The sequence below is a fragment of the Otolemur garnettii genome, unplaced genomic scaffold, assembly GCF_000181295.1.
Source record: "Otolemur garnettii isolate 467f Iridium unplaced genomic scaffold, OtoGar3 scaffold00065, whole genome shotgun sequence".
In the NCBI taxonomy this organism is placed as follows: Eukaryota; Metazoa; Chordata; class Mammalia; order Primates; family Galagidae; genus Otolemur; species Otolemur garnettii.
The window spans coordinates 9,814,337-9,826,001 of record NW_003852460.1 but is presented as its reverse complement, the minus strand read 5'-3'; the positions used below and the strand labels follow the sequence as shown (position 1 = coordinate 9,826,001).

The following is an 11,665-nucleotide window of genomic DNA, read 5'->3' as shown; positions in this document are numbered from 1 at the left end:
AGCGAGTCTCCTGCCTCCGCCTCCCAAGTAGCTGGGACCACAGGTGCCCGCCACAACGCCTGGCTATTTTATTTGTTTGCAGCTGTCATTGTTGTTTGGTGGGCCCAGGCTGGATTCGAACCTGCCACCTTAGGTGTATGTGGCTGGTGCCTTAGTCACTTGAGCCACAGGTGCCAAGCCCACATTTTCTTTAGAAAGTGTTTCTGGGTCATATTGTTCTAAATCATCCAATTAGAAGACACAGACCTATGACTGCATCAGAGCTCCGATAAATTTTGAATAATGTGGAAAGTAAATGTTTTCATAGCACAGTACACTCATCATAAGAGGCTTTTAGAAATGAAGTTGTTTTTTCTTTCTTTTTTTTTTGGCGTGGAAGCAACTTTTGGCTCAGTGATTTAAAAGAAGACCATGGTTAGAACCCTTGATTCTTCTTCTCATTTCTTTTTCTAAGGCACTCTGGAGTGGCGTTATCAACAGTTCTTCTGATATTTTCAGACTGGTGAAGTTAGTTAGAAATGAAGGCTGGAGAAGATTCCCAGCTGATTTGCTTTTGTCAACAGAACAAGGTCATTCAAGACACCCTAGACGGTGACATTTTGCAAGCCTCTACGGCTTCTAAGAGAAAGCAAAAAAAAAGAGAAATTACCACTAATGTTGCCTTGAACACACGGCCGCCATACAATCGCAGGTCACTGAGAAACTTGAGATAATGGACCTTGGCTTGCAGTGCAGAAAGCTGAGGAGAGAAAAGAAACCTCAGGTGTTAACTCCATCAGGTGTGACTCCATTGTAGCTGGAGACCAGCTGAAAATAAGGGCAAAAATTTGAAGGATGATTTTATTGTTGAAGAGATGGGGTGTGACAAAGAGTCGTCATTAGGCACGGAAGTAAATTGCTATGTATTTGGTGTCCTATACTTGATCTTAGCCAAAAGGCCAAGAAGCCATATATTTGGTTTTCTGATGAAAGACTGCAACTTGACATCAAGATACAAATCTTATTAATTTGGGGGGGTAATGTATGGGGGGATTCATGCACATGGAGATGCTAGGCCAGGGCACTCGCAAAGTGAGAGCAAAACCGTAAAATGTTCCATTGAAACACATGCTCACTGGAAGCCCTCCTGAGGTGGGTGGTGCTTTCCACTTGCGATCAGGGACAAAGGGGAGTTGTCTATAAATTCTCCATAGCACTAGAGATCCACCTGAACGTAGAGCTTGTGGGAGCTGTTCTGGAATTTTCTCCAGATGAAATTTATCTTTGTAAAGACTTTAAAGTGTTGATCTCCAGAAAGTATTTGATTAAAAAGTCCATGTTTCATACCGAATATGCCAGGGGTGTTTATTAAGGATGAAGTTTTCTGACAAGGGTATAGATCACCATTAAGTAGCAATGACTGAAAAATTCTGTTTTCATCACAGATGACTTGCCAAGTCATTTCTGAACCACCTAAAGGTGCTGCTCTTTGTGTGATTGTTATTTAGCTCCACTTGTCCATCCTACCTCTTTTGGAAAGTAAACCACTCTTGGCTAGAAAAACCAACTTTTCAGAAGGACAGTTATAAGTTATAGATAGATAAGTCAAATAGATTGCACAGCAGTTATCCAAATTATTGCGAGACCAATGGACCAGGCTTGAAAAAAAATTATATCGAGTTATTTCATGGAAATTAACTTCAAGTGAATCAGAAATGAAATTAAAGGAACTCTTGATCTAGGTATATTTCTGTCAGTTGAATGCTGACTGTGGTCAGAGGCCCCCTCCCCATGAAACTGGCAAGTAAGTTGAAGGTATTCACAGTGTGTTGAACTCCATTATATATTTACTTTTAAAAGTCATGAGGTGAGGGGGGAGTGTGCCTTACCCAGTAAAAATGACTTAAAATCAGATACTAAAAGTATTATCCATGTACACAAGTGATTTGTATTAGAGTCACCCAAGTTTCTCTAGCCAATACCAATTATTAATAGAAAGTATTCTTCGGTTGCTAGACTGCTTCCGATTTTATAGGTCCAATATTTTAAGGCTCCTTCTTTCTGGTTCCTAGAATCTTGTGCTTTTTATGACCTATAAAGCAGACCTCTCTTTTCTGACCAGTAGTGACATTTTTCAATGTCCTTTGTGTTTTTTTTTTCCTACTTAATGAGAACAAAGACAAAAGCAGAAAAGATTCTAACACTAATGATGGTGAGTGTTTATCTTTTCTCCAAAAGTAGGAGTTAATCCAGTTGATTGTTAATAGGGGTGACTTCGCTCCCCAGAGCTTGTTTGGCAATGTCTGGAGATGTTTGGGTTTGTCACAGTCAGGGCGTGGCATCTCGTGGGATGCCAGTCACACGCGCCCAGGGATAGGGCTAAACATCCTACAGTGCACAGGATAATCCTGCCCACCCGCCCCAAGAAAGAAGGATCTGTTCCCAAATGTCAATAGTGCCACAGCAGAGAAACTCTGGTTTGATTAACGTGGCATCTGGCCTGCAGCTGGTGTGAGGGCTAAGCAGGAACGGGATGGGTCACAGGGTCTCAGCACTTATGCAAGGTTCTCCCGCCTGGGCACGTGAACACACACCTCCTCCTGCAAGAGGGAGGCTGTAACTTGTGAGAAATAAATAGGTTTCCATTCGAATACTTATTTCTCATTAGACTTAGAAACATGTTAATAGTTAAAAAGTTGTACAGTGTTACTGCTTCTGGAAATATGGTGCAAAGTATTTTATTCATGAGCTAATTTTAAAACATTTTAAAAAATGCATGCGAGCCTTTTTCTTTATAATTTTCTATTAAGATGCAAATGCGATACCTTTTTACCCGGTGGTACCAAGTTTTGATTTGCTTTGACAAGGTGTGAAAGTGCCTTCTTTATGTTCTTCTCTTTCATGCTTTGCAGCACAGCAGAGGGTAGAAAAGTCTCTAATCCCCATTCTTTTCTGCAATAAAGAACATGTCTTTAATTTCACATCCTTGTGATGATTCGTTATCTAAGGTAAAATGGCGCTCTGATGTTTACTGGAACAAACGAACCCTTGGTAAGGCAGGGAACGGAGACATGTCCCCAATTAGGGAAGTAACTTTTAATTTACAATCAGGAAACACACTATTTGATCATTAATACATATGTTTGCATTTAAAAAGAAACATTTCTTACCCACTTGAGAAAAAGCTAAGGAGGCATTTGGGGCCAGGGGAACCAGAGGAGACATGTTGTCCAATCCATTTGTGAGTGTCTTAAAATCCACTTACATATCTGACTTTCTAATTTCCAATACCAGTTTCTCGCCATCCCTTTGATTCCCATTCTCCTATCTCCTTGTCTGCTCATAGTCCATCTTTCTCTCTTCTCCTAGGATGGATGACGCTCCTTTGTGCCCCTGAACCATCCTCCCTGTCCCTTTTTCTCCTCGATGGCTGTTTCTCTAAGCATACACAGTTCTGTTTTGCCCCAGCTTGTTTATGTCTAACTCCATCAACATTTCTTGCTTGGGGGGTGAGGTGCTCCTGGTGTGGACTGTGATGGGGCAGTCTGGCCGCCTCTAAGTGTGTCTGGCGTTGATGGGGAGATGTAGACATCACTCATGGGTGTGCAGATAGAAGAAAACAACAAGTGGGACCAGGTTAACATGTTTTTGCCAAGAGCCTGTTTCCTTAGCAATGACGATAACCTTATTCTAAGAAACGTCCATATTTTAAATTCTAGAAAATCTGCCCTAGAATAGAAAACCTATCCTAGGTCATGTGCCCAACCGGTATCTGCTAAATTATGTGAAGACCTTCGAGAAGATTCTGGTTATTTCTCCTGCTGCAGGTCCTCTCTAAAGAAGAGTAGGAAGACAACGTCCCTTTACTTAACTGTTCACATTCTTTACTAGTTAAGATGGTGCTACCGGGATCAGTACGTTCCTTTCCTCTTCCTCAACTCACACTCACTGTCTTTACCCATTGGCTGGCACTCCTTATGGGCTGCCTTACACTTGTATCATTCTTGTAAACAATCACTTTTCATATCTTTATAGCCTATCTTTACAATCAGAACACAAGGTCCTCAATGGCCAGGATTATAATTTATACATTAGTATTTTCTCCTGGCCCAACATCGATGCTGTATCAAATGCTCAATGGATATTTGATGGGAGAAGGAATTTGCAATGTTAGCCAAGCTAGTTATCTCAGAGAGGTTATTAACTATGCAGTGTTCAGCTTGGTAAATTGTGGAGGCAGATAGGCGGGAAAGAAATACATTTTAATTGTCTGAAAATCAGCTCAAGTGGTGCAGGCCACCTTTTCAAATGGCAGCCAGTTTCACCTGTCCCTAAGAGCTTCAAACAGGGAGAGGGGAGGGTGTGAATGTGTCCAGATGAGCACGTGATCTCTGAGTTGAATCGGGCTATGGGCACTGCATGTGTGTGCCAAGAGAAAAAGAGAGAAGCTATCTGAGAGGAGTGAGCCGAGACTCAGAGGTCTGCAGTTAAACTGTGTGTGAGGGTTTGTCCCTAGGCATTAACAGGTGAACTGAGAGTTGCCAGAACAGTGGCCCTGAAGCCAGCAAGTTGGAACGCAAATCTTCCCCAATACAGAATGGATCTGTTGGAAAAAGTCATTTTGCCCCCTTGTGGGTCAACCTGGTATTGTGAAATTTAGAAAGACTTTATAGGCAGCCCATGGGAAGCATCTTTGGAAGGTGAGGTTTAATTAGTTTGTACATAGGAAGGGATCCATGGCATTACGTGGGTTTCCAAACACAGGTGCCTCAGCCTATCACTCAAACTACAGCACAATGGGGCGTCCTGCCGCCTAGGTTTGAATCTTGTGTCCCCTAGTTAATAGCTACGCCACTTGGGCAAGCTACTTACTCATCATGTGCCTCAGTTTGCTTGTCTGTAAAGTGAAGTCCAAATCCTACTAATCTCATGGATGCTGTAAGAGTTAAGTTAATGTGTGAAAAGCACTGATATCAGAGCTGGCTGCGCACAAGGACCTTCAGGAAACCTCAAATGTCCTCTTCATTTTAATTATGAGCCTCATTTAAACCACACTGCTCTAAAGATGGCTTATGTAAGAAATGGATCTCTTCTATCAGAAAGGAACTTGATATTCATACATTTTGCCTTTTGTTAGTGAATGCTCTGCCACAAACAATAATTTTGAAAATAGAGACAAAAATAAAAAATATACCCAGGCATTAAAGAGGCAGCATCTCTGTCTCCGAAATAGCCCTGAGAGTCCACACTTACTCTATGTATTTGAGGGAGATTTTCTGCGTTTGCTTGGTGGTGACGGTGGCGATGTACATTTGCAAGGCTGCCAGCCGCAGGGCTATGTCATATTTCAGCTCTGGCCCAAATCGCTCCTGAACGACATCGTTACAGCTCTGAGGAGAGACCAGCAGGGGGCGTAGCTTGTCAAAGAATGAGAGGAACAGGTGCTAGGCATTTCCCCCAAGTGCTGCAACCTTCGCTTCGCAGGCAAGGAGGCTAAATGTGGAAACGTTTCCACCGCGCTGCTTGGAACCGAGTCAGTATTTAATCGCACGCACAAACACAGAGACCACACAAAACATTTAACAGTCATCGACGAGCTGCTATTTAAATATTTAGCTTTTTGTAAAAATAATTAGGAATTTAGGTATGAAATTTCCAAACACAGGTGCTGCCGTCTAACACCCAGAGTATTGACAGCATAACGTGGCTTCTGGAGGTGGGCTGCCAGGGCGGAATCCTGGGCTGCAAACTCGTTCCTTCACTTCAAAGGGGCTGTGGCCACAGGCAAGTTCCTTAACTGTCTGTGCCTCAGTTTCCTTTTCTGTAAATAGAAGATAATATTGTTCCCTGTTCACAGGGAGTGGGGAGGGTCAAATGAGCATACAATGTAAAGCCCTTAGCACCCCGCCTGCTAAGGTGTGACACTGTCACATGTTAACTACTGGCATCATCCAGCATCACTCTTCTTGTCACCATCCAGAGCAGCTTCAAGGAAGCAGCATAAGCAAGGCACGTGAGGCCAGCAGCTCTGCACTCACCCTCTGCACTGGTGTCCTGGGTTTGCCAATGGCCCCCATGTACATAACTTTAGACCATTTACTTTAACTCTTGCAGCCTTGGTTTACTCATCTGTGCAATGGGGATTCATGCTAATTATCTCAGTGGAGTGGTTCAAGGATCAGATGAGATACATAGTGAGCGCTTTGGGACAGTGCATTGGTATACTGTGTAAAGGTAGCCAGTCAACTCCCGGGCTCATTTCAATGGCAAATGTGGTGTTGAACTAATGCATGAGTTGTGGGAGTCTTTCCACCTCTCTCAGGCTTAGTTTGTTCATCTAGACAATGGGGACTCATATCTCGCAGGGTTTGCTGTGAGGATCAAATTAAAGAGTGGCTGAGAGTGTTATCAAGTGTAAAGTCCTGCTTAAGCCCAGTGATCGCTGTAGAGCAGCGTCCCCACTCACCCGTCACACCGGTCAGGAGAGCCGCTGGAAAACATTGCATTGCTTAGGCGTATTTGACATGTGTGTTTACTCATTTTTGTTATGGGAAGCTGGATTCATAGGCCGGAGAATGATATTTAGCCCCTTTCTTCTTTTCTTTATTCTTTGCCGTGTCCCGGGAAGATTTCAAATGAAAAACTATGTCAGGGTTTGTTTGCTTCCTTTCCGAGAGAAGCACGTTTATATTGCTTCCTATATTGATTTGACTAACGCTGGAACATGTGCCCCCGGATGCCTTCTGCATACGATATTTGCACTGGGAACATTTACACAAGCCGCGCTGGTGCTGTGCCATGCGCACCCTGTGTCCATGTCTGAGCCCATCCCTTCTCTGTCCAGGGTGAAGGCACATTCTCTCTTGCAGCCATCCCTAATAGTGCCTTCCCCCTTTGCTTCTCCTTAAAATCTTAAACCTCTCTGTATTGCATAGCACCCCTGGCTGGACATGGGTCTTTCCGGAGGCAAGAGACAGGGTGGCCTGAGTTAGGGCAGCCTCCTAGAACCATTCCAGGCTGCCATTTTGTTTAGTTGGTCTTGGGTTTGCCAGTTATTTCTGAAGGAAATGAAATTCTACTTTATCCTAAAAATACGCTGACATATTTTGAGATGGTTGTCACAGAGCCAGTAAACAGAAGTAGTCCTGTAAAGTTGTCTTTTATGGAAAAAGTTGTATCTGCAGAAAATCTGTATTGAAGTCAGTTCTTTCTTTGTTCAGATCTGGGAAAGATTAAGTGACAGGCTGACAGCTTTAAAGGTCTAAACAAAACATTTATTCCTGTTCGCTCTGAGGGCTAGTATACACGGCTAGTATTCCTGTTCGCTCGGAGGTTTCATCTACATAATGTGACCACCTTTGCCAGGCAAGCGTTCTCTGCCCTCCCTCCCATAACCCGTCTTGCCACTCGACTCAATTTTAACAGTACAACCTCATTTTAGCCATGCTCTGAGCCTCCATTCTTTCTGGAATCTCAAGATCGTATATAAGCTTCTGCACCCCATTGAGGGCTCCCAGGCACATGTTAATAATTTTGTATGCCTTTTCCCAATTATTCTGCCTGTTGTGAGTTGATTTCTCAGCAAACCTTCCAAGGGCAAAGGGGCAGCTTCCCTCTTGACTCTATATTTCCAAGTGCTCAGGTTGTCCATATGGGCTTCAATGGGTTGAGAGCCTACATCAGGTCATTTTACAGAGTCCTTTGAGAAACGGGGGTGAGGAAGCTATTGGTACAGTGTCAGGTGCAGGCACTTGAAGAATCAATTTTCTGATAAATCATCTTGGTAACTTTCTTCAATGCTGTTGCATGATGGATTGAAGTAGGATTTTAGCATAGAATTTAGAGGCAAAAGCTCCAGGTTTGATGCTAGGCTCTGTCAACAACTAATAAAATGACTTTGGACATGGCATTCCATTTCTCAAGTCTCAGTTTTCTTCTTTGAAAAATGGGTTAACTTGCAACAACAACTAACTTGAGAGTTAACAACTAACACACGGGCCATGATGCCTGTAGGTGTGTTTTATAAAATGGAATGTACTTCATAAAAACGAGCCCTCCCTATTACTCCTCTTAAGAGTTATGGGTGGGACTGTAGCTCCTATCTCTGCTTTACCCTGGATTTAACCAGACTTCTGGGTGAATTTTTTGACAAGGTGATTAGTCACTTAATTACATTATATAATTAGTTTAGACTGATCCTGGAGAATGAGTTTTTAATATCTATACACAGTACTTGGTACTAATCATGCTTTCATTACTCTTAACTACATTACTTCAAATACAGCTTTACACAAGCAAATGGCAGTCACTGTTTTGCTAAATACAGGTCCCAACAGGCTCCACTTTAATCCCACAAAAAAGTTCATTTACAGTGAACATATTAGATGCTCAAAAGGAAACCAATACTAGTAAAGTATCCGAGAACATTTTGGAGCCTCTTGGGTCTTATTCTGTTTACTAATTGGCACAACAATCTTTTTCTTAACAGCCAGTGCACAGGTAAATGTCTAAATAGCCCATTGTAATTATGAATTAGAGCAGTCTGGATTATTAGAGCTTACTGTTAATATACATGCCAGAATCTGTAAAATACCTCACGGCCCGTTAGGGATGAGGAGATGAATGGATATTGACTTGACTGAAGCCTGTTTTCATCATCATGGTTCATCTGGTCACTGGCGACTCTGCTTGTTAGGAACCCACTAAGTTAAATTGATTTTGTCTTTGTGAAGTGATACATCTGCTTACTCTTTTGTTCTCTAGGCTAATTTTGTTGCATTTTTTTTTTTTTAGTATCGTAAAGTCAACATGGGCACACAGGTCCCATTTGCAGATCTGTTGGTTTATATTAGATATGTTATTTTGGATACACAGCGCTGGACATTCTGGGATACAAGGGATTTCAAAGTAGGGAGTCTGAGGCAAAGAACCCCCCATTTACTATTTCAGTGGTGGATATATAAGATGACAATGGCTTTATTTTGGTCTCCATCACCCACCATAGATGGCTTTCCATCTTTCCCCTCTGGCTACTCTTGGGAGAGGGGCTAATCCACCACCCAGGCAACACCCAAGGCAGGAAAGCAGAAACATGATGAGCGTTTTCCTTCTAGTCCTTGGGCAAGATTTCCAGACAAGTTTTCATGTTCTGAGGACAATCTCACGGGTACAAAAGTGTGTCTTTTGAATAGGAAAGATCTTCTAAAGCGTATTAGATTGGAGCAAAGTCACCTTAAGCAGAACTGTATTTAGCACTACTCCTTGTCTACTTGAAAGGTCTCCTCTACGTAAGACAAATGCAACCACACTGTTCTTTTATAGATGCAACGTGCTTGTGACGTTTAACCAGAAGCAGAGTAAATGGGTTTAAAGAAGTGCCATTACTGGGGTGAGCGTGCCACCATGGACTGCACCTCACCGTCTACTGCCGTGGACTGACCAGCATCTGTAACTGTTCATTCACAACTAACAATTATCACACACAGCTGCAGTGGCAAAGCTCTGGGTTGGTCTCAGCGCGAATGTGGAGAAGATGCAGTAAGGGACCAGCTGAGAACCAGGGTCCTTATTGAATGCAGTCCTATGGGGGTTACCCGGCCTGTTGGGGACCAGGAGATATTGTTGATAAGTGAGGGTCCGGGTGACCAAATTTTAACATTAAAAAGGCCAACACATGACAGTTGCACTGTTTGGGATAGAAAACTTCATTGCACACAGTACCATTTCTGTCCAAACGGGATAACAAGCAGGATTTGGCTTTTCCCAGGGGCGTAGTGGAGGGTTATCTTTGCCAACATCTATTCTTTTGCTGAGCTGCAAACACCAGTCTCCTCCAAAGACCACCAAGGTGAGGAAGGTTTAAGTGGCCCCCTCCTGAGTGCCCTCACCTGCTAGAATGTTCTAGTATGTTCTGCTTCTTTCCTCTCTGACTTCATTTCTGATCGCCAAACCTTATTGCCACTTTCATTTATGTCACCATTCGTAACCTTTGGCGTCTATCTTAGCCACAGCTGTCTTCTATCTTCTATTTAGTTGTTTTTAACCCAAATGTTAAAGATTAAAAAAACTTTGAAATATATCAGGAAGTACTGAGAATAGTAAAACAAATACTAGTGATATCAACTACCCAGAGTGAACAAATATTTACTATCTTTTTCCTACTTCCTGGCTTTTAATATTTTATATATGGCTCCAGCAATCTTTGCCATATACAGGTATCCCAGGCCAAAGAGAACATGTCTTTCCCCCACCACGTTTGCCTTTCTCTCCATTTTTCAGGGAGAGAGGTTACATTCAGGTTTACAACCTCTTTGAGTATTTCTACTGCTAGGTGCCTAAGCAATTAATGTAAGTGGGTTCTTACTATTTAATATGATTATACTGGAAATTCAAGTGACAGTAAAAGTAAGTAATTATATAAAAATATAGGACATCTCTTAAACATCAAATTGGATAAATTCCTTTCAGGAAAAACTGCTCCAGATCCTCATTCCTGGAAGCTTTGTCTAGGAATTATATTCCAGAATAAGATATGAGCTACAGACAATCTGGACAAAGATACTATTCTCAAAGTTTTATCTTCTTGAAATTAATAATTCCACTATAATGAATATCACAATTTTTCAGAATAATTTAAGCACCAAATAAATTAGTAAGTAAAGAAGGGAAAAAAGCTTCCTTTATAGTATCATGCCAATTAATTTTATAAAATAAAAAGAATGAAATTAGAAAAATATTTTTTCCAACCATTATAATAAAAATAGATTCAGGTGAGACTCATCAGTCAGTACTAAAACTAGTGGGTGAAAAAGTCTGGAGAGGTCCAAGATTATAAGAGAGTTAATTTGTGGACAGTTACTCTCCACAAATTACTGATTGACCCTTGGCTAAGGCCAAGCCTTCCAAATTTATCCATCCAAATGCTCCTACGTTTCCTTTTGTAATCCGAGTTTACCTTGTCATTAAGGGGACAAACTGACATCATGTGCCTCTGATGTGATACACTGAGGACATACAGGCACGCATATTGTTCTTTTCAAAATGTGTGACTTCAGTCTAATCCCGAGAAGACATCAGAGGAAGGCAACCTGAGAAAGCCATTTCTGTAAAACAATCGGCCATTACTCCTCAAAACTCTAAAGGTTATAAAAGTCAAAGAAAGGCTAAGGAACATTCTATATTTAAGAAGACTAAAGAGATACGACAATTAAATGCAAAAAGGAATCCTGGAGTGGATCTTGTTCCAGGAAAAAAACATAACTGATATAAAGGACATTTTAGGGACAATAGGCATAATTTGGATATGGGCTACAGATGAGATAATGGAAATGTGTCAATGTTAAATTCCCTAATTTTGTTAATTATACGATAACCATGTAAGAAAATGTCTTTTTATTAGAAAATATGTACTGAAGTTTTTGTTGTTGTTTTATAGGGAGACTCTTGTCTCCTTTTTTTTTTTTTTTTGCAGTTTTTGGCCAGGGCTGGGCTTGAACCTGCCACCCCTGGTATATAGGGCCAGTGCCCTACTCCTTTGAGCCACAGGTGCTGCCCTGCACTGAAGTATTTAGCAGTGAATCAGGATGAGTTTATTTATTTAGTTTTAGAGACAGAGTCTCACTTTGTCGCCTGCAGTAGAGTGCTGTGGCGTCACAGCTCACAGCAACCTCCAGCTCTTGGGCTTAGG

The 11,665-nt window shown here is 41.8% G+C and overlaps 1 protein-coding gene across 2 annotated transcripts in view; it reads right to left on the bottom strand.

Moving 5' to 3' along the window:
* Positions 1-11,665, bottom strand: part of FRMPD4 (FERM and PDZ domain containing 4) — a 531,361-nt gene that overhangs the window by 16,914 nt on the left and 502,782 nt on the right. For both annotated transcript variants that reach the window (XM_003793053.2, XM_012807155.1), the window contains 3 exons: positions 5,233-5,369; positions 2,805-2,931; positions 650-739 (listed from right to left, as the gene is read on the bottom strand). In XM_003793053.2, coding sequence (XP_003793101.1) covers positions 650-739; positions 2,805-2,931; positions 5,233-5,369 — 354 coding nt within the window. The remainder of the gene's footprint in view (positions 1-649; positions 740-2,804; positions 2,932-5,232; positions 5,370-11,665) is intronic.